Source organism: Pteronotus mesoamericanus, unplaced genomic scaffold (assembly GCF_021234165.1).
Source record: "Pteronotus mesoamericanus isolate MK-2021 breed Mesoamerican mustached bat unplaced genomic scaffold, CSHL_Meso_final contig_1018, whole genome shotgun sequence".
NCBI lineage: Eukaryota > Metazoa > Chordata > Mammalia > Chiroptera > Mormoopidae > Pteronotus > Pteronotus mesoamericanus.
Window position 1 is genome coordinate 4,942,914 of NW_026555002.1, and position 22,525 is coordinate 4,965,438.

The window sequence follows — 22,525 nt, forward strand, 5'->3', positions numbered from 1 at the left end:
AAAATCACATGGAGTAACTGACTCATGTAAAATTAAACCTTTATAACAAAGAGGAACCACTTCCAGTAGAATAGTTTTGGTACTATGAATATATTAAATGGTCATAACTTCAGATGCAACGTTTCAACTTTGAATGTTTTCACGTTTTTGTTTAAAAACCAACCAAGCAACCAATGAACCCCCAAATCATCACTCCCTCCAGGCCTTGGGGGACAGCACCACGCCGGCGGCTCCGGACGCGCCGCGGCCCTCTGCCCGCCACACCTGCCCGCTGCGATGTGGCTACCGCGTGGAAGCTGCTTCGTTGTCTCAGGTTCTCAGCACCGGCTTGGCAGGGAACCCTTTCTTCCACCCGGTGTAACGTTCTCACGTGAAATCCTGATACCAGCTCTAGACCACAAGGACCAGGACGCTTCGTCCGGCCAAGTCTGCTGTCCCAAACACCTCGACGTTTTCATTTCAATAAGCTTAGATCGCTTCCCCTACTGCCAACGGAAAAATGTGGATGATTTTACACAGACTATGGTCAAGACAGCCTCAGGAAAACCAATTATAATGTGGACTGCCATTTAATTAAATGGAATAAAATACATCTGTATTTTCTGGAGCTGTTTTCCTAACTGGTGTTTTTACAACCTGCTGAAACATCACTTGGGAGTCTCATTTTACTGGCCGATAAATAATTGAATTAGTAAGAGAGGCTAGCAACGAATAATCATATAAATTTCTTAGTCAGCCACAGCCATGCTGAATTCGAACTGGCAAACTCTGATTTGTAAGTTGTTAGTTGTGATCTTTGTATCACTAAGATGAACAGATACCATTCTAATAACTTTACAGAGATATGTTCTAGGAGACGCTGTTCTGCCGTGGTCACAGTAACAAAAAGGTGGTGCAAAATCAGTTACTTTATAAATACTGATAATTTGCAGCATTAAGGAATAGGACATTAAAAAAAATAAATTTCCCCATAGAACACCTATGACTAGGAACTCTTTTTTTTCTAAGAGAAGCCAAAGTCTTAATTATTCAGTTTCACAACTATGGTACTGGGTTACTTACTCTAAAGAAAGAAAAGGTGCTCTACAGGTTTCCCACACACACACAGAGAATCAGCATTAATTTAGCATAATCGGTATCATTCATAGATCTAGCAAACTCATGACTCATTTTACATGAATAAGGCCAATATTATGCAGAAAAGTGGAGCTGAGTTCCAAGTCTGTATTGTACCCTATTGATGGCACCCCATTAGATAACTGAATACGAAGGATTGGTTTACTTTTTCCTTTTAATGCTGTGATACTTAAATGTTAAATCAGCATTTTCATGTGATCTGAAGTATTTCAATTACATATGAGCATTCATTTTTTGCAAAAACTCAATATTAGGTAATAGTTACATACTAATACAATAACATTCCTCTGCTGTACAAATTAAATCATTTAAAAGAAATGAGCATTCTAAGAATTATATACAAAAGAAACCTATAAGCATTGTTGAAATGAAATGCGAGGTGTTGTTGCTAGCTCTACTGTTTGAAAAGACCTTCCAAAAGGGAAATTAACAAACACCTTCCAACATATCCAGGTTTACAAGTCTTAAGAAAATCAAATGTCAAAAAATTCTAGAAAGCTGTGAAAGCATATATACATTTTCCTTATGACCTTATGAAGCTTCACACTTCTAAGAAGTTGCTAAGTTTCAGTATCAAGTTATTCGCATGTCAACTTTATCCACCCAGAAAGCCTACATCGTGGGCACGGTTCCCCCGATTTCAAACCCAGCATGACCCGCCCTTGAATGAAGGCAGACCACTCACCAAGAACCCACGCCCAGCTCTCCCACAGACAAACGCACACCCGCAGGCCAGCCTGGCCCTACAGACGCCTCCCGTTCCTCTGCCACACCGCCTCCCCTCCTTCTGCCCTCATGAACCTAGCCGTGCTCACAACTCCTACAGCAAACAGGGTCTCTGAATTCTGAAATGACACAAAGATCAAGAAAAGTCCACGTGTGCTCTAGTGTGCAAGAAAGCAGCAGCTACGTTCTCCAGGTTTGACTAAAAAAACAAAACAAAATAAAACAAAAAAGGTAAAATGAAAAACCGTTCACTTAACAGCAGATGAGCAGTAATGTTCCTCACGAATCGGTAAGAGTGCCTGATGCTGAAGAGCTAACAGCAAGTGCTGGGTTTGGGTTTAATATTGTGGATGTTTATGGGGAGTTAGGCTTCTTGCTGAGCTGGTCTCTTCAAGTCCCTGATCTGTTTGACTAAATAGGTCTTCTCGTCGTTGAACTGCTCGTCCTCGGTCCTGTCGTTCTGAAACTTGCTGAGGAACTCTATGAGTTTGGTCTGGTTCTTGAGGAGGATGTCTAGGATGGGCTGTGTCTTGTTAGGATTGGCAACAAACACCTGCCAGAGAGAGATCGCTGTTAGCCCCAGGACAGAGCACGCAGGGCACACGCAGTGGTACTTCCCTCCCTGGGGCGCACAGTGAAAGCGAGGTGACTCGGTCAGAGGCTTGTGCTTCGGAAAACCTTATTTTACAATATGAGAATTCAAAAAAGTCTTCTGTGTTTTAGGGCCAAAAAGACTGGCACATTCATTAATGCTCTGAAACTCAGTAGCTGGTATTGAATGTAGACGCCAATTTTAGGATAAAATGGGCAGAAATCATTTCTGGGCACCAAAGTTCACAATGGATTTTCAGAATAAAACCCCCATGGGAAGCATTACGACATGGATTAACCCTTACTTTGTGATTAATAACCTTCTTTGGCAAAGACAGATGGCACCCCTCTGTAAATACACTTAGTTTGTTCTCCAATCTAAATGGTTTGCTCTATTTCTGGGTCTATTTTTCTGTTTAAATGTTGTATCATATTTAGAAAATATGAAAATTACCAGAATTGAATTGTATCACTTAGATTATCAAAGTGAGGCTAATAATAGTTTTAGTACTCTACCTTAAAAACGTGAAAGGCCTCAAACTGGATGTTACGACTTTTGTCTCGTAGAAGATTCATCATTAATTTGAGGTTCTCAGGTTTACTGATATATTTTGTCATAATTGTGAAGTTGTGTCGGTCTAATAGTAGTTCACCAAGAAGCTGAGAAGACAGTTAAAGAATTACTCTACATTAAGATTCAAAGAAAAACTAAAGTTTAAACAAAACCCATTTAATAACCATCATCACGAAGCACAGAGCAGCACGAGGCGCCAAAGCCCCGAAGCGTCCCCCGCCGGCCACCCGAGCGCCTGCCCTTCCCGTGGGTGTCCAAACCTGCGTCGAGTCTGACGCTGCTGGCGTACCCCGGCATGTCTGGCCCCGCATGTAAGACCGCCGGCGTGTAACTAAAAATTAACTTTATCTGAATTTCACAGGACAAAAGGGCCATGGCCAAAGTTTCCCACACAGTAATTTATACACATGCCAAAGCTGGCATATCTGATTCAGAAAGGTTTATAAAAATAAAAACTTTTCTGTTCCTTCTTAAGCCAAGTATCCTGGAGATACTGCCTTTTCCCCTTGGTGACTCATCACTAATAACAAATTAATTAATAACATCAATTAAGCTAGAAAGAAACCTGTACCTTTAGGGCTCACAGATTTCCATGGAAGTGGGTTACACTTTGTCAGCCCGTAACTTTTGTCATCGCTGACTCTAGATTTTTCTTTTTTGGAAGCCAGCAGTCACATCTCTGTGCTGTCGGTGCCAAGGTCTAGTGGGGACTAGTGTTTGGTGCTGTGGCCCCAATGGGGTGCGGCCAGGCTGTGGCCCTTGTGGACAGAGGCAGAAGCATAGTCGTGGAGGGACTGCCCCGGCCCCAGGCTGCCTGGGTTCTAGTCCTGGCTCCCTGCTCCTTGTGAACTATGTGACCTTGAACGTGTTATGTAACTTCAATGGAATTATTCATAACCTATTTTTTAAAAAAGATTTTTACTTATTTATTTTTAAATAAGAGGGCAAGGGAGGGAGAAAGGGAAAGAAACATCAGTGAGTGGTTGTCTCTCACACGCCCCCTTCTGGGGACCTGGCCCACAACCCAGGCTTGTGCCTGACTGGGAATCGAACCAGTGACTCTTTGATTCACAGGCCAGCACTCAATCCACTGAGCCACATCAGCCAGGGCTCATAACCTCTTTTGATACAGAGCAGACAGACCCGTCTCTGGTCCACAGTTTCACTGCTCCGACCGCACCCCGGCCACAGCAAGTCCCAGTCATTCGGGCAGCATCCTGGGCAGATCACACCAGTAGTGTCTCTATCTAGTTGATAGGATTTCAAGTTTTAAAAATATGCTTCAAAATCTAATGCATTGCATTGTTAAGACATAAAGTCCTCTTTAAAACTCTGTATGCTGCACTTTAGTGTCTCTAACTTACAAGGAGGTGGGAAGGTGCCTCGCGAGGACCACTGATGAGCCTGTTCCTTTCCGCACCAATTTTGACCACAGACAAATGTATTTTCCCCTAAAGGTCTAGGACCCACATGTCAGCATTTTTCCCTTTCCCCAAAATTCAAACACAGGTGAAGGTGAAGAGAAATAAACTACATAAAATAAATAATCTGTCATACCTTAAGTGACTGTCTTTTTGTCACATAATTTTCTGAATGAAGTAACTTTTCATATTCACTGAAGAACTAAGACAAAAAAATACGTATCAGTTATTTGTTTTTTGAAGACCAGTAGATAATGCTATAAAGTTTGAGCAGAAACTACTACGAACCCACGAAGGCCCATCACTGCCCGAGCTGGCCTCCCTCCCGCTCTTCCAAGCCTTCCAACTTGCTAGGACGCCCTCAGGGAGTGCCTGCCGCGCGCCTCTGTGAAAAGGGTTTCTGGGACCGACCCCCTCCCAGCTCTACACAGGCCCGTGCGTAGCTTCAGTCTGGTCCTCTTCTGTCCCCCACTCCACGTGCATGAAACACAGCTCCGGCCCTCTGATTGCTTCCTCACTGTTGAGTCAAGCTGTCATTTCTTGGTGTTATATTAAAAAATTCATATTCTTTACAGATAAGAACTCAACAAGTCCAAAGCACAACCACAAAGAAAAAAGCTACTGTTCTCTCTGTGCACCACGCATGGAGAGAAACAATTAAGAATAGAAGAGAGAAGACATCCCGCGTTGTGTTGAATCGGTAGGCAACCGAGAGAATGCAGGACTTGGGCTCCAACTTGGAAAATGGGAGGGATTTCATTAAAAAACTGGGAGGGTGGGGCTGGGGGAGGGAAGGTATTCTTGGTGGGTAAAAAGGGAAGGACCCAGAAGAGCAGAGAGCTGGACGATGCAAAATGCTTCAGGTCCAAGAGCTGACAAGTGTCCACAGGTTTAGAAAACGGTGCTCACCCACAGCAACAGGTCACCACAGTGGCAGGCAGGGGAGGAGGAGATGAAGTGAGGGGCCCACCTGGGCCACAGCCGCACTTCCAGAAAGGGAGGTGAGAAGACCAGTGCGTGCGCGCGCACGCGCGGTCTGTCTCTCTCTCTCTCTCTCTCTCTCTCGTTTTAACTGCAGGAGACTTTAAAAGCTCCACCACTGCGGAGCCACGAGCTCGGCGTGGAGAGCAGTGCTGTCCCGGGGCTGCGCTGGTGGCGGTGGCGGCGGACGCTGCTCTGGGGCTTGCCCACATTAAAACTCCCTGCGCCTGTGCTTTATGCTGGGTCTTCAGTGGCCGAGTTCATCTGTGGTTTAGAGAAGGCATTGGCAGACTATGGCTCATAGACCAAATCTGCTGCCTATTTTTATAAATAAAGTTTTACTGGGGCATAGCCATGCTTATTCGTTTATTGTAAACAAACTTGTTCATGTTTTTTTATTTCTGCTTTTGCAGACTAACAGGCAGGAGCGCTGACAGAGACCACAGGACCCATGAAGCCGCAAATATTTACTATTTGTCCCTTTGCAGAAAAGGGTTTTTCGGCCTTGGTTTAGAGCTGCCTATGCGTCATTTCTTTTGCCCACCTCTAGGAAGAGGTGGGATGGCTGCCTACTTACTTATGTGAGCGAGTCAGGCACGTTTTCAGAGAAGGCTGTTAACCCTGCCTTCTCAAGTGACCATCAAACTGATGGTCAAAACTACTGGAACTGCCTTTAATTAGGAACATGTAACATGTACACCTCAAGTTCTTGACAGAAAAACTAAGTCCAGATATTTCTGCTACACGATTCTTGGTTGCAAGGAACTGAGCATTCCCGTGCATTCCCCCAGACGTGCTGGGCTGCGTCTGGGACCAGGGTGGCTGGGGACAGGCGCTGTTCCAGCCCCTCAAGACCAGCTCTGAGGGCCGTGTTTTAGCTCAGCATCTTCTTTACTGCGGTGTCACCTCGAGGGCTGCGTGCGCTACACGACTCTGTCATTTAATTCCCTTCTAGGCATGCTGCTGAGAGACATGGGTTTCAGCTCCCAGTGCTAGAAAAGGCTGTTTCTTTTGAGTGACAGGCATCTCTTTTGCTTCACAGACTGTGGTCTTTTCACCGACTTAATTTCCCTCTATGCTTTGGTTATTACAAAGCTCAGGGCCCAGGTGCCCAGGATCTTAGAGCATGTATTTTGGTTTAATAACCTCACCTCTCGCTTAATGTAAATTACCCACACCTCCCTACTTCCCTTCTCCCTCCCTGAGTTCTGACTGTACCGCATACATTTCTGTTAGCTGTATCACCTGAATTTTTCTAAAATCCTGTTAACAGATGTTTTCCATGAATAGGACGCAGGAAAATCTTTTACTGCAAAATTAAATTGATGCCACCTGCTGTAGTAAATTTCTTGGAAATTGGTTAGTACTAGTATTATCTTTGATAGGCTTCAAGATACTGGTATGTTAAAAAAAAACAAAACAAAAACAAAACCCTTTGAGACCACATGGTAATAAGAATGTTGGAGCACTGCGTCCTGCACTCGATACACACATTCTTATTTAGTCCTCACAACAGCCCCGCAGGCAGGCACCATTACGAGCCCCCTGTGAGGCTGAAGACCCTGAAGGCAGAGAGGGTGAATGAAGGCCGTGGCAGGTCTCCGGGCACAAGCAGGCTGGGGCTTGAGGCCCGACTCCAGGAAGTCTGGTGCCAAAGCCCGTGCTTCTAACTATTGTAAAAGGGCACAGAGGAAATGACCATGCTGCCATATTAGACCAACACACACATACACAAAAAGGCACACATTCACATCCATACACACAGGCAGGAGTAAAAATAAATGTCCAGTAAGGTTCACACTGTCTATGGGGCTATTCACGAGGGACTTCCTGTGTACTGTGCATTGTGTTACGGTGTTACTGGGAGTGGGAGGGAAAAAGGAACATGAAAGAATTAGCATAGTAGCATAAGATTTTTAAAGATTTCATAAGAATCTTATAATTTAGATGAAGAACAAAATGAACAATGAAGATTAACAATACCTAGGATTTCAAAACCTCGAATGACTAGCGGAAGAACGAGACCTAAGCCCGCTGTCGCGAGACGAACAAGCCTGGTGTGGACGGCCATCACTGCGACTTCCCTAAGGGCGCCCACGAGGCGGGACGCGGCCGTTCGGCCCCCAGGGCACGAGCAGGCGCCCGCGGGTCTCGCGGAGGGCAGAGCCGCATGGGGCAGAAGAGAATGCCTGGCACAGGGGCCTGAAGGCTGCTGTGACGGTCAAAGGGCAGGGCAGAAGCGGGCCCTGCTCCCCTGAGGCCGGAGCTCAGCTCCCCGTCCGCTGCCGCCCCCCTTTCTCTTCAAGTGTCAGCAGCGCAAATCTGAGCCCCAGTGGAGAGCCAGGGGTCAGTATATTTTCCTTTTATCTCAACTGTGTATCATATGCCATTCAGCACAAGGCATTTTATTCTCCTCTCCTAAAGCAAGAAAAGGCACAAAGGGCAGTGTATCAGTCAAGAAGGTCAAAGTCTCCTTCTGACCAATTAACACTCCTTACCCCATTTCAGTACAGAAATGACTGTCACCATCTGAAAACTTTACATACGCAAAATAAACATTCTGGTATGAAATATAACCTAAACCGTTCAATCCTGGTCACAAAACTTAAAATTTGCTATTTTAGAATATTATTTCATATACTTACTCTATCATAATGCTGTTCCAAAAATTCTGCACTGAGCAATTTATGTCTTGTAAGCAAATCCTAGAAAAAGAAAAGACAGTCAAAAAGTTGTTCTGCATTCAAGTTAATTTAGAAAAGAGAATCCTAAAACATTCCACGCCATTTACCTAATAAAAACTGTTAAGGTTACTATACTTAAAAACATCTGAGCATAAATTGTACTGGAAATAGTGATTTTGGATATGAGTAAATAAAATCAGTAATTGAAATTGTGATTTTAGCGATTATGAATAATCACACATCTATAGCTCTTAGAAGAAAAATTTAAAAACAAATACATGACTATGAAAATATACACTCAAAGAGAATAAAGAATTGAAGTGAAATAAAAGTAAGTAATTGTGATAAAATGTCAAATAGAATACTGCTCCTGGTGGAAAAAGAGGAAATTTCTTTAATTAGAAAAAGTATTGGAGGTTCCATTTCCTTCCTCCTAAATTCAACTGCATTCAATTTCATGCCTCATGCAATGTTTTGCAGAGCTAGAATGTTTCTGAAAGCCCTGTCATTCTGTAAACATTAGCTCCTAAGCAAGAATACTGCTGCAGAGATGTAAGATCAGAAACTAACAAGACCTTGGTCTAATTCTGCATTATCATGAAACAGAGCGGATACCTCACCCCATGGATTTCCTTGGAAACAAGTCAAGCATCATTCATTCAGAAAATATCTACTATGTGCCACGTAAAGTTCCAGGTGCTAGGGTCACAAAGGAAAAAGATGTGGCCCCTGCCTTCGAGGACCTGGAAGCTGGCGACAACTAGCCAGGTGGGGAGAAAAAGAGACCATGTGACAGCAGGAATGGCCAGTCAATATTAGGTGAATTAAGGAATTAAATTCCTTCAGAGCCCCTGTGGGACAGGAGGGGGCCTATAATCCCCCTTCCTCAAAACTTAATCCTTAACTTGTGTCCTTTGCTGTTTACGCTAGAGTGCCCCCCTGCCCCCCCCCCCCCCCCCCGCTCCGTTACACTGAGCGAGGGTTTCCTAAGTACGTCCAAGCGCCACAGGAAGGGGAAACGCTCCATGGCCACACCGATGTGAAAAGCGCCGCGGCCCGGGCGCCCTTGGGGCCCTGCGGCAGGGGGTTCACAGGGGCTGGGGGCTGCGCGCTGGGCCAGCGCCTTCCCCGGCAGGTGCAGCACCCCCTCTAGGAACCCACGACCTTCAGACCTCAGCACGGCACCACTTCCACGGGGAACCCTCCCTGACAGAACCGTGGTCACAGGTGTGGCTGACGCTGGGGGTCACCTGGTGACATCTCAGGCTGGGCTGCGCGCTCTGTACACCCACGGGCCACACCTACTTTTTACTCATCTTTGAATCCCTAGCACCTACGCAGTGCCCAGCACATAGTAAGAGCTTAATATCTAATAAATGAATGAATGAACTGAAAAACTCAGGGAATGTTTGAGAAAATGGCAAGGTTCAAAGTATGCTTTTAAGAAGGCTTCTAATTCCACTCCAAAGATTTACAAGTGTTTAAACTGCTGGACAGGGTATATATTATACATCCACGAAAGATGTACCCAATTTATTCCAAATCCCCTTAGGGATTAAAGAGGCCAAATTAGAAAACCTGGAGTTTATTTTGGGTACCTGAGTTGTCTCGTAAGAAATGCAAAGAGGCATCCAACCCCATGTAGGGGAGAAAGAGGAAATGGAGGGGCCGGGGGAATTGATTTATCTCAGTATATTTTGGGGCCAGAGGTAAGGGAGAGAGAAACAAGAGAAATTTAAGGGCGTGTATATGAAGCAAGCTTTCAAGAGCCCTTCCCTCCTCCTCCTCACGGGCTACTGCGGCCTGTCTGCGGCGGCCTCCCACGCGCAGGAGCCTCCTGGGCAGGGCTCTGCCTACGGCTCCCCGCAGCCCCGCACCTGGAGAGCAGCCCAGCGCGGCAGGCGTGGAGACTCCAGGCGTGGAGACTTGGGGAGTGAACTCAAAAGACAAACGAGGGAGGGAACTAAGGGATTAGGGAGCTGGGACCTGTGCCGAGTGTCACTTCTCCTTTCTGTGGTAGATCACTGGGGGGCCCAGGCTCACTGTTCTGTCATAACCTGACCGCAGAGAAGGCCAGAGGAAGGCATCTGAGAGACAGTGGTCCTCACCTGGGGTTGGGTTCTCAGGAACAGGTAGGTAGAAGGTGCTGCTTTAAAAAGCAAAGGTCCTACGCACGTTGTTCAGCAGGCTGGAGAAAGGGGACTTTCTGCTCTGCGGCCGTATCTCAGGTAGGAGCAAGAGGCTCACACTTGGGCCACAAAGGAAGAGGGACCACCTATATCTCCCCTTCTAGGGGGGGCCTGCTTGTTACCATCTGGTTTAAGGAGAGCATGAAACTCGGAAGATCACTGCCAATCTAGGAATCAACCCCCAATGGCCCTGGGGTACGAGACACAGAAGAGGGGTGCTCTGCAGCCCCTAAAGCAGGGGCTGAGCCCGGGGCCCCAAATGAAAGCCCTTGGTAAAGGAGGGCCACACCAGCTCAGGGCCTGAAGGGGACAGTTTAACATCGGCAGGAAAGGAGCAACTGCCGAGAGGCAGCACGGAGCAGAAGGGCTGATGCTGGGCTGGGAGACAGGGAGATGGGACTTGGGCCGTGCCTCCGTCTGCTGAGAGGTGAGGAGAAAGCTCACCCTCGGACTGGAGCAAAGAGCTTTGGACGGCTCGAAGCAGGGCGCGGGCACTGAAACCAACAGAACTGAAGGGGAAGGGAAGTGGGTATGCAGTCAGGACCGGTCAGCTCCCTGTCCAGTTTAGACAGTTTAGAGGGTGCGTGTGGTCCCAGCCCAGCCAGCTGCTAGGCCAGCAGCGCCAGCAGGGAAAGAACGGGATGGCTCACTTCCCACCGGTCTAAGTTCCAGTGCACTCAAGGCCCTGGTATAACTTGGATGAAAGTCAGGAATCATATCCCAGCTCCAGCAGATTAAGCAGCCAACTTTTAGGGTGGTTTGAATTTAAAAAGATGCCTAAAAATTATGTAAATCTGGGCCCCATGCCTCCTGTGATAAAGACAGCCCTGGAATCCTGGGAGAAGTGCGGTGCAGCCATGGGGCTGGCTCTCAGAGCCTCAGCTAGTCGCTTGGCCCAATTTCCTACTTGATGCTTGAGTGTGTATGTCCAAGGACATGACACCCAATTCTTCCAGCTGTGGGCTTCCCCTTGGAGCTCTTAGAGGTAGCACTTTCTTCCTGTTCTAGATCAAAGCCTATGCCCCGGTTATTTCCAGAAACAGGTTTAGTCCATTTTTTAAAGGCCCCCATTTCACATACAGCAGTGCTCTCACGCCCAGTCCCTAAGGAGTCTTCTCCTCTCCACGCTAAATATGCCCAGTTCCTTTAACCACTCCTCGCACGACAGGTGCTGAGTCCCCCTCACCATCTAGTGTCTTCTGAAAGTCATCTACTTGTCTGTGTGCCTCTTCAAGCGCAGCGCCTGGATCGGAACACATTTACGTGCTGTTACCTGGTAAGCTCAGAGTGGACTCAGACCATCAACAGCTCCTTAGGTCACACACTGTGTGGTCACATGTAGCTTGGGGGCAGCACCATCAGACTGTTTAATTTTAATGGACGTATTCAGAATTTTGTTTACTCATAGTGAGCTCTGCAGTCAGACTGCCTGGGTTCAAATTCTGGCTTCCCCATTTATTCTCTGACTTCACTCAACATTTCTAGGCTTCAGTGTCCTTATCTGTAAAGCAGATAATAACAGTACCTCCTTCATAGGATTGTTTGAGTATGGTAAGTTACCTCCACTTTAGTAATTATTACCTTCGTATTAACTGTTACTATCATGCCTATTTCCCCATTCCATATTTATTCAATAGAGAGTTGGGGCCTCGAGTGGAGCCCCCAGTTACATGTATCTGGTTGTACCCTGCTGTCCTCTGGCTTCTTTAGGGAGCCTTGTTTGAGGCTCACAGCTATTTGCTCTCTTTCCCATCACGGCCATCACCTACACATCTGGTAAGTGTGCCTCGTCCCCCTCCATCAAAGTCATTGATAATGATCGACCTGGCCAGGTGGAGAGGCCCCGGAAGTCTCCCTCCAGCGTGTTGGCAATCCATTTTCCAGCATCTTATGGATACAGAACTCAGTGAGTCTCAGTTCACTCTACTGAAACTCCATCTAGCTCCTGATCCTTTTACTGTTTACGTGAGAATAGGCCTGCACAATTACTCAACATCTATTATGTCCTCATTGTCATAAAGGAATACTAACAGCTGCTGTTTATAGCACAACTACTGTGCGGGGCCACAGTGAGCCAATGTCCCAGCAGATGAAGACACAGACTAAATTAGCAGCAGAGCTAGGGACTGAGCCCAGGCAGCCATGCCCTCAAGCCCCCTGATTTGCTGGCATCAACGAGATGAGTGCAACTGAACTTACTCTTAGCGAATCCATGCTGGCTGTGGGTACTCGGCTTCCTTTCCAAAATGCTCAGATATCATCTCTTTAGAAATACTTTCTAGAACCTTACACAGGCATAACATCAAGCTCCAAGCTCCACCAGCCTCTCTGGGGAATCTACCTTCTTTTACTCTGGAAAATTGGAAATATATTTGTTGGCCTTCTGATGCCCCTCCCAATCTCCTAATTCCTTAAAAAAAAAAATCACTAACAAATATTTGGCCACTGATTTAACTATCTCAGTACTGTTCATTCGGGCTACAAACCTGGGACACATTTAGAGCAGGTAGTTTTAATTTCCTTCTAAGACGCGGCCCACTTCCAGGGGCCTTACACCCAGAGATAAAGATGAGTGACATTTGTCTGCAAGTGCCTGTGTGCAGACTGCCTTTTCTGGGGAAGTTGTGCTGGTCACAGTCTCAAAGGACAGCACGAGCCATGGACCTGTCTCCCTTTCCCTACAAACATAGTCTTGGCAGACAGGACACCAGGAAAGCAGGAAAGAGGCAGCTGCCTCCCCGCGGGTCTTCCCGCAGGGCCGGCTCTCTGGGAGTTCCCTTGGGCTGGGGTGGGGAGGAGGCTTCGGTCTGTTTGCTAGGCTATGTCTGCTCCGTTGTCTTGGGTTTGGCCTCTCATCTATTCTGCTTTCAGGAGGGCTCTCTTTAATTAGCTCTCCACTTTCCCGGCACCAGGAGCAGCTGAGATACGGAATCCCACCAGCTTCCCAGGGCCCTCTCGTCTCAAGCTCACCCTCGGACTCCTACGAGGTTTCTGAAGTTTCCCCTCTTCAGGTGGAGACCACGGGCAGCTTGTGCCGAACCCTGCCTTCTGTGGCTACCATGACCTGACAGGGTTGCTTTTCCCACAGTGACTCCATCACCTTGGTGTGAATTTAATTCAAAGAAGCAGCTCTAACTGAGGTGACATTATCAGCAATGCCAATCAAGACTTTGTCAGATACTGGGACTCACATTTCTGGCATACACTCAGCACACCTGTCTCACCTGTTGGTCACTTTTGCCACCTGTACCAGGAGCACATCAGCCATGACCCCTTGGCTGGGCGGTCTGGCTGCATTCTCCCAGGCCTCTGCCGCCCCGCGCCGCCCCTCCCTCAGCCTCCGGCTCCCACAGAGCTGCTGCTCTCGGGCTCACGGCTTCTCCCCACACAGGACTGTCTCCTCGTCTTCACACAGGGTGCTGCTATGCCTCCCTTTATAACGGGTCTGCTGCTTCTGAATGGGGCACACCCTCCATCCTAAGCTGAGTCCTACTCCACCGACTGTGGTGACACCTAAGGCGTCATGTTGACCACGCTGCTGTCACCTTAAATTCACTTCGTCTGGCTTTGTCTGTTGACATAAATACCGGAGGTCTTACCTAAGCTTCTGATCCCCCTTTAATGGTTTCAGGGGAAAAAATCCCCAGGCACCTCTCACACTATCGTACTCTTCCTCAACGGGAGGCCCTGCAGGCCAGATCGCCAGGCTCTCATCCTGTTTCAAGGGTGTTCTTTCGCGCTGAAGGACATATTTTACCCAAAAACCAAGGCCTGTGCTCACCTCAGGGGCTCTTTATAATCGTAGAACCACCCTTACAAGAAAACTGGCCACTTCTCATTGTAACAGCGTTCATGCGTTCTAAGCATAGCAGCCTGCAAGTTAGTACGCTGAATTCTGCTTATGTTAAAGTAGCAGTCTAAACACTGTTACGGGGTCATGTGTTTTACATAAGGAAATGTAACACAGAAAGACTTGTTTTCATTGTGAAAACCACTAATGAAAGATTACTGCTTTATTTATACAGCTAAGCAAACAGCACAGAATGTTGCAATTCACAACAAAAATGTGCATGTTATACAGTGGTATCCTATCATACAGGTATTTTATTTAGAGAAATATACAACAGGGAGATAAGGCGGATGGGTGAGGGAGGCTACACGACACTCTGAATCGTGCGGGTGCTTCGGCCCACCCCACGCCTTGCACTGACTCAACAAGCCCGGGCATGGGCTCGGGCGGGAGGCGCGAGCCCGCTGTCCCCCAGGGCCCGAAGAGAAGCGAGCTACTTCATCTGGTGCTCGACCAAAGAGGCTACGGCAGGGTGCCCAGCACAGGAGAAAGCCCCGGCTGTTACAGCTACAGCCTGCGCTTGGTGAGTATTTAACAGAAAAGGATACTTTTGTCTGTCTTTTAGAAAGACAAAAAAGATAGAATCTAACTTTTCCACCCTTTTAAAGCTGCGACTCTATTCGTACCCCTAAGTCACACAGATGTATACAGGAGTGAGAAAAAGCAGGTTTACAGTTGTTCATATGGAAAATAATACAATAATCAATTATACTACGACAAGAATAAACTGTGTTGCGTGTCCTCACTGTATTGGTAAACCTACTTCCCCCCACGCTGTATATAAACTGTCTTCTCTCTTCCCTCTAGGGGGCAGCAGTGCATAGGCTAGGAGGGTGGAGGTTTCGGAAAGGCACACCTGTAAATCTGAATTGTAAGTGTATTTAAAATTCCTTGGTTTTTATATGTTACCTTGAATGTGGCAAATGCATCTGAAGCTATGTCAAATGTTGACATTTCAACATATCGGAAGAAATCATAAAACTGTTCTGACCACAGAATGATTTTTGCAAGTGGTTCATGTCTGATGCACTCTCGTAACATTATTCCACAATTCAGAGCTATTTCTGGAGATTCATACCTGCAAAAAGAAAAACAAACATGATTGTTCTTTTAAAACTCCAACACCAAACGGTTCAACTTTTCAGAACAGGAAGTGCTGGCTGCACCCTAACTGAGGGGGCAGAGCGGGTGGCGTGGCGCCTCTCAGAGCAGAGCATGTGCTTAGGGCGAGTTCCTCTTCAGGACACACGCACACTGTGCCCTGAAGTCGCTGGCGGCGACTGCTTCACCCCAAAGAACGATCACAGGCCCGAGAGTCATTGTGTGAATAAACGGTCATCATTCAAGCTAAAAAATTTGAAGAGAAGTATTTAGGGCCACAGCCCCCAAGAGGGATTTGTTTTACATGTGTGGTGCTCAACACCATCAGAAAACCCAAAAGCTGAATTGAAAAACAGTATGAAACAAACAAAACAGCTTCCTAAATCCATAGTATCTAAACAGCTCTACCACATACATAAGATTTACATTTCATTGTTTCAATCCAATACTCAAAGCAGTCCTTTCAAGACTCTCAGCGATATGTGAACCCCGCGGAGCAGGAAGCCTGGTCCTGAGATACTCCATCAAGCGGGCCCACAGGGCACGGGAGACGCCCTCCGCGGCCCTCTTCTACACCCACCTCAGCGGCTCTAGTGTCTCCCCTTCCTGGGCTCCGAAAGAAAACCCCATTTCCCCCCTGCCCGCAGGCTTTTCCCTGCCGCTGTGCACCGGGTCCTGGGGCTGGCTCTGCCGCGCTGTGTGAACATATCGCTCTTCTCTACTTCCTCTCAAGCTGCATGCACGGGTGTAATGTCTTTCCCCTCAATCTCCTCCAGTCCCTTGCAATCAAATTCCACTTCCCAACATCCTACTAGCTGAGACCTCTCTTGGACAATTCAGCCTTTTCTTCTAACAGATCCTACCATCTAGCATTCTGCGGGTGCTGACCTTCACATCTCTCTCTCAAAGAGAAAGCTCCCCCAGTTCTTCTCTCTACCCTTCTGCCTGTTCTTGCTTTTTTTTTTGTCTGGCTGAGGTCTTTCCTCAGTTTCTCCTGGCTGCTAGTGAATGCCCAGTCTCCTGGCTTCCGCCATGACTCCTCAACATTCCCCGCTCACGTCTACACCTGAACTACACCTAGGCATTTCCTGTTGTCTCTGGACAACTTCAGTTAAAGGTCTACCATAAACTGCACATGTCAAAATCAAGTCTCACCCTCCTCCACAAAACAGGCTGCCACCCCTGCCCCCTCATTTCTCTAAGCTGGCATCACTGTTTTGTTTCAGATACCCGAGTCTGAGACAGGTCTGAGAGAATGTTCTGTGAGAGTGGAATTGTTTTCCTATCTCTGCTGTCTGTTACGGTAGCTATCAGCCACATGTGGCCACTGAGCACTTGCAATTTGGCTAAAGTAACTAAGGGATTAAATTTTAAATTAATCCCTTAGTTATTTAAATAAAATTTAAATTAATTTGAAATTTATATATAATTACATGTGGTTAGTAGATATTGTACTGGACAACACAATTCCAACCTCCCCTTCTTTATCTGCGCCCAGCCTTCCCATCTCCAAGGCCACCAGTCCTTTTTAAATGCTTCTTGGGGTATCTCTGTTTCAGTTCCTGCCATCTGCTCCCACCGCTGGGTTAACTACCACCTAGAGAAATGCAGTGTCCCTACCCGGCACCCATGTTAAAGCTCTGTCCTTACAAATGCACCCAACACACAAGTAATAATAACAACGTTTCCAGCCTAGGAGTTTACAATGCTTTCCTCTTGCTAATCAAATAAAGGCAAGTTTCTGGGCTTCATGTCTAGGCTTTCCCTCATCAGAGCTACTCCTGTGGCACAGCATCCTCTCCCACTCTGCATAAGGCAACCTGATCATCTCATTATTGTTGTCAATCACTACGTTCATTTCTGCCCCTGTACCTACTTTCTTCTTTGTGCAAATTGTAAACCATCTGGAACTTCACCCTGAAGTTCCATCTACCAACCCTTGCCTTATTGACCAAAGTCACCTATTATCCCCTGAAATCCTAGAGTACTAATTGTTATCTAGTAGTAGTATCTTTTTGCTGTACAAAGGTTCATCACAGATCCTCAACAAGATCAAAACTACATTGCTTTGTATCACTTATAATAAGGCTGCTAGATGCTTACTGGCTCTCAGGTGATTAAAATGCTCACAAAATGGCCAATCATACAATTTATCTTGCTGATCTTTAATAAGGAGACTAGAAAGACAAGGGTAAGACAGTTTGGTTCAACAAGTTGGACAGGTTTTGATGGTGGCTAGTCAAGCTTATCTTACACGAGTAAACCATAAACCAATGATTACAAGGCAAACAGTTATGCTGTACAACCTGTTAGCACTGGAGTGGAGAGCACATTAACATTTAAATAGCCAGAGCCCACACTGCCTCCAGACTCAGCCCTGCACCAGCAAGGGGAGTACTTTCAAATGCAAACTAACGGTGGCAGCACGACTCCCCAAGTATGAACGTCAAAGTAGTTAAAGCCTGAGTGGAGGATCACGTCTATGAAAGTAGTCTAAACTAACTGGTCAACAAAAGTATACAAATCTTAGAAGGCAGTTCACAGGGCTGCTTGAAGAAACAGCTAGCTGCAGGTCCGAGGAAGGACCCCATACCAAAGCAGCAAGGGACATCGTGTGCCAGAGAGCACAGAAGCAATCGAAGACTGATGGGGTCTGGCTTGAAGGACACAGGAGCCCACCTGACGGGGAGGAGCTCTCAATGGCCCAAGATGGCGGTTTGGACATAAAATTTGAACATGATAACTGGAATGGATTGAAACACATTAAGTATATATTAAAAAAAAAAAAAACCCAATCCTTCAGTTCACAAGTGCCAGGGATGCATGGCCACAAGAGAAGTTCACGCGGGGTCACAGCAAGAAGGCAGCCATCTGCAAACCAAGATGAGAGGCCTCAGAAGAGACCAAGCCTGCCGACACCTGGTCTTGGACTTTGTGATCCAGGACTGAGAAAATAAATGTCTGTTTTTTAAGCTACCAAGTCTGTGGTATTTTGTCATGGCTGTCCTACAAACTAAATGCTTCAAGTGTATGATCTGTGTAAACTTGGGTTTCTTCATATTTCTGGGCCCCGGTTCCTTATTTGCAGAATGGGGATATTCACAGAACTTATCCCTAGATTTTGAGGATGAAATGAGGTTATCTTTATCGCAGAGCCTGCCTCATAGTAAGGGCTAATGTTAGCTTTTATTACTATTGCTGTAATTGTAATAATGATCATTATCATCATTGTTATTAGTGTCTCCAGAGGGACAGTTATCAGGCCCCTTCTCTATATGACTGAAAAGTGAGCAATAATGTTATATGCCCAAAATGTTGTATCTTTTTATAATTATAAACCTGCCTTTTTTTTTAAGCCTCACTCCCTGCTTTATTTTTTAATCTTCACTTGAGAACATTTTTTTCATTGCTTTTAGAGAAGGTGGAGGGGAGAGAGAGAAACACTAATGCGAGAGAGAAGCATCGAATGGTTGCGTCCTGATCACATGCACCAGGACTGGGGAACAAACCCACAACGCAGGCATGTGCCCTGACCGGGAATCGAACCCATGACCCTTCCATATGGGTTGACATTCCATCCACTGAGCCACACTGGCCAAGACCAAAAGTCTGTTTTTATAGACGAGGAAATCTTCCTTTTTAAAGATTTTTGGGGTCTGGTAAGAAGACTTGAATATTTAAAAAAAATAAACTATGATTGTGAAACAAACTCAATAACAACAACAAAAAAACCAAACAAACAAAAAACCCCTTGAGTTCATCATGACCTGATCACCAATTTAGGATAGAGGATAAAGATCAGGTTAAATGAAATTATAGGGATGCATATTTCAAATGCGTGATTTTTCCCACAAATGCAAAAAAAAAAAAAAAAAAAATCCAGTTGCTTTAACAAATAAATGGTATATTTTTAAAAAGGGGGCTGGAACTATTATATATGAAAAGAGAGTTAAGAATCATATCAACCCCCCTGGCCAGGTAGCTCAGCTGATTAGAGCAGTGACCCAATAAGCCAAGGTTGTGGGTCCGATCCCAGGTCAGGGCACCTATAAGAACCAACCAATGAATGCATAAATAAGTGGAATAACAAATCAATGTTTGTTTTTTTCCTCTCTCTTCCTCTCTCTCTCTCTCTCTCTCTCACACAAATCAATAAATTTAAAAAAAGAAGAAGAAGAAAAGCATCATATCAACCAAATTCAGTGTTGGGGCTTTGTTTGGAGCCTGATTTAAACAAATCAACAAAATGACTTTTTTTTTTGGTGAAAAACCAGGGAAATCTAAACACAGAACACTGGATAATGTTAGGTTTGTAAATGGCATTGTGATTATGTAAAAAAAAAAAAAAAAAATCCTCAGATGCATGATCTACTCACCATGGAAGCAAACTGAGGTGATGTTGTGCGAGGAGGAAGGAACACATGGAACAAGAATGACACAGTTCAATAACCAGTGACGCTGGGTGGGTAGGAGAGGGTTTTTTATATTACTCTCTGCAGTCTGATGGACCTACGCGCAGTAAAGGCTACAAAGGGTGGGCGGATGGGTTCTGCTGGGCCCCAGCCCCAGTATCATGAGACTCTGCGTGTCTCCTCTGGTTGCCAGCGCAGGTTTTTCGGCTCTGGCTAGCTCGGATGGACGGATGGATGAATGAGAGCTTTCAACTTCCTCTTTGAATTGTATCTTAATATTCTAACTTACATGGTGTTTAACAATGTTCCTATCATACCCCTAGCTACTCTAAAGTGGAAAATGTAGGCAGAAATAACTACTTTATAGATTTTAATAATGATGGCTTTCTATGAAAAAGGAAATCACTGGCTTTCAAAATACACAAAGGTTCTTGGAAGCTGCCTGAAGAATACCAAAATTTCAGACTGCTCTGGGATTGACACAACAACAAAAAAATTAGATGCCAAAAGCACTGTATGGTAGTATCTGAAGAAGCAACAGATAGTTAGAAACAGAACAAAGGAAACAGAACGCTGGCATCCAGCACATGCACTGACTCATGCTTTGCCTCAGCAAGTCTAAACTTGGGGGAAGCGTTAAGCCAGAGACAAGAATCAGAGCGAGGCAAGCTGTGAAGTTAGGGGCAGGGGAGCGAGCCGATTCACACCGACAGCCACGCCAGTCCAACGCCTGCCCGCCTGCCCATTTAACAGTCCCCGCCAAAGCGGGGCACACGGACACACACCGCACCCAGGGCTGAGGGACAGCTCCGGCGCCAAACAACGGGGGTTGCTTTGCCAGTCAGGGAGGCTCAGCGATGAGGAAGAGGATTTGTTTTGTTTTGAAGTTTAAGTTTTTAGGCTTTTTTGATTTTTTTTAAAACTAACAAACTACCCAGACATAAATGCCTGCTTAGTCCAGCAGGAACTGAGTTGGTTATTGAGTGGATAGACAGGAAAAAAGCAAAGGATACTACTTCATGGACAAGTTCTCTGTAGACTGACCAAAGTTAAGCTCGGTAACATCCATGCTCCATTTACTAGGCAGCTTTTACTGCCTTACAGTGTGCATGTCTATTGAAAGATGTCTTCCAAGTATGTGATTTAACTGACATTTCATTCCCTTGAACTTTTTAAATCTTAGAGAACAGAAATAAGACCACAGAGGACTTTTTTCCTTCAGTCACGCATGATTTAAAAGCTTACATTATTACGATTCCCCTACCTTTACACTTGCATGGGCATTTTCAAATTCAGTTTAGTTCACAGGCTGAATTTTAAGGAGGGAAATTTGTTCAAAAGCTACTAAAAAATAAGCCGAGTGAACCATAGAGAACGCTTTCCCATATTCAACATCCTGTTTTTGCCCAAGACCATCTTTCCTTTTTATTTTTCAACTGAGAATATAAATTTTATTACATTGTACATACCCTTTCAATAACATGAACAAAATATTCTGTTGGGTGCAGATGTATTCAACGGTAGGAGTCCTTGTACCAATTTGTCTTCTGAGAATATTGTTGAAGATTTGAGCCACATCTTTTTTGCCCTATTAGGAATACAATCATTAAAACATTTACCCGACTAAACATCAAAAAGCCTATCCACCCTCCCAGTTGGACTCAAATCAAGGCATTGCATATTTATAATTATGACCAAATATATGACCATAAAACATTCACAGACATTAAATTTTATTATTTTATTTCTTTATAATTTCAAATTCTAAGTTTTAACAGTGCACTATTTTCAACCTGAGCAATGTGTTGACAAAGTGAAATCTCACTACATACAATTTCAGCCATTTTCAACTCTCAGAATATTGCTCAGATATGAAAAACAAAATCTTGCTATATATTTTACAATGTTCAGGGATCTGATTCCCACCCAAATGGAACAGATAGCCTAAACAGGATACTTGTGCTATAAACAATACAAAAACTCATCTTTTATTGTGATGTAAGGAGAAACTGTACACTACTAATAAAAATGAAAGAATTCGATAAGAAGCTGAGCTTTAATGGTAAGTAGATACATGCCCTGATTAAACTAGGCCTACCCGGGAAAAACTTTACATAGATTAACAATGAAGGTGCTAAATATCACATGATGCAGCAGTTCAGGTCAGAATCACGCCACTGTATTTGACTAAACAAAATAGATGGACATTACCACTGTAAAGTGAACCTTAAACACTGCATAAGAAAGTAACAAATGCAGCACTGGATGCCAAGAGATGTTTCAGAATGGCTACTTGTTCAGAGGCTGACAAACCTGCAGGAGACGGAGTGAACAACAGCTTTCCAATGCCAGAGGTCACCCTGTGGCCTACGCTGGGTCAGGAGTTGTAATAGCATCTCTAAGAACCAGCCTCAAGGGCACCCACTTCTTTCAAATTTGTGTCTCTAGAGTCCCAAATGAGTGTTATTAACTTCACTGACCAGGCTTGGGAATGGGGTGGGTGGACAAAGGAGAAGGAACTGGATGTTCAGCTCATTCCCAACATTGCAGAGGCAAAAAAAAACCAAAACAACTGTTGTTAAAATTTGATACACTATTAAAAATAGATGAAATCAGCTATATAAATGGAAAATAGCCCTACTTGCTCTACAGGATAGAAATAAATTTTTATTCTATTATCAATGTTACATTTGAGTAAACTATGAACTCCATCCTCAGATCTCTCTCCAAAACTGAATCTGGCTATATTCTGCCACCGACTCCCCTGGTTTTTCCTGTACCCGCACAGACATCGCATCACGGAGGATGACAGACGCCGGGCCTTGAGGCACACCCACAATAAAGACTCAGAGGATCAGA

General features: G+C 45.3%; 1 protein-coding gene across 1 annotated transcript in view; it reads right to left on the reverse strand.

Annotated features, from left to right (window-relative positions):
* Nucleotides 1–565: 565 nt before the first annotated feature.
* The window catches only part of CAB39 (calcium binding protein 39), a 73,028-nt gene continuing 51,068 nt past the window's right edge, over nt 566–22,525 (reverse strand). The window contains exons 4-9 of the mRNA XM_054571648.1: nt 21,136–21,254; nt 15,063–15,231; nt 8,076–8,135; nt 4,586–4,651; nt 2,971–3,114; nt 566–2,416 (exon numbers count right to left, since the gene is read on the reverse strand). Coding sequence (XP_054427623.1) covers nt 2,228–2,416; nt 2,971–3,114; nt 4,586–4,651; nt 8,076–8,135; nt 15,063–15,231; nt 21,136–21,254 — 747 coding nt within the window. The 3' untranslated portion in view covers nt 566–2,227. The remainder of the gene's footprint in view (nt 2,417–2,970; nt 3,115–4,585; nt 4,652–8,075; nt 8,136–15,062; nt 15,232–21,135; nt 21,255–22,525) is intronic.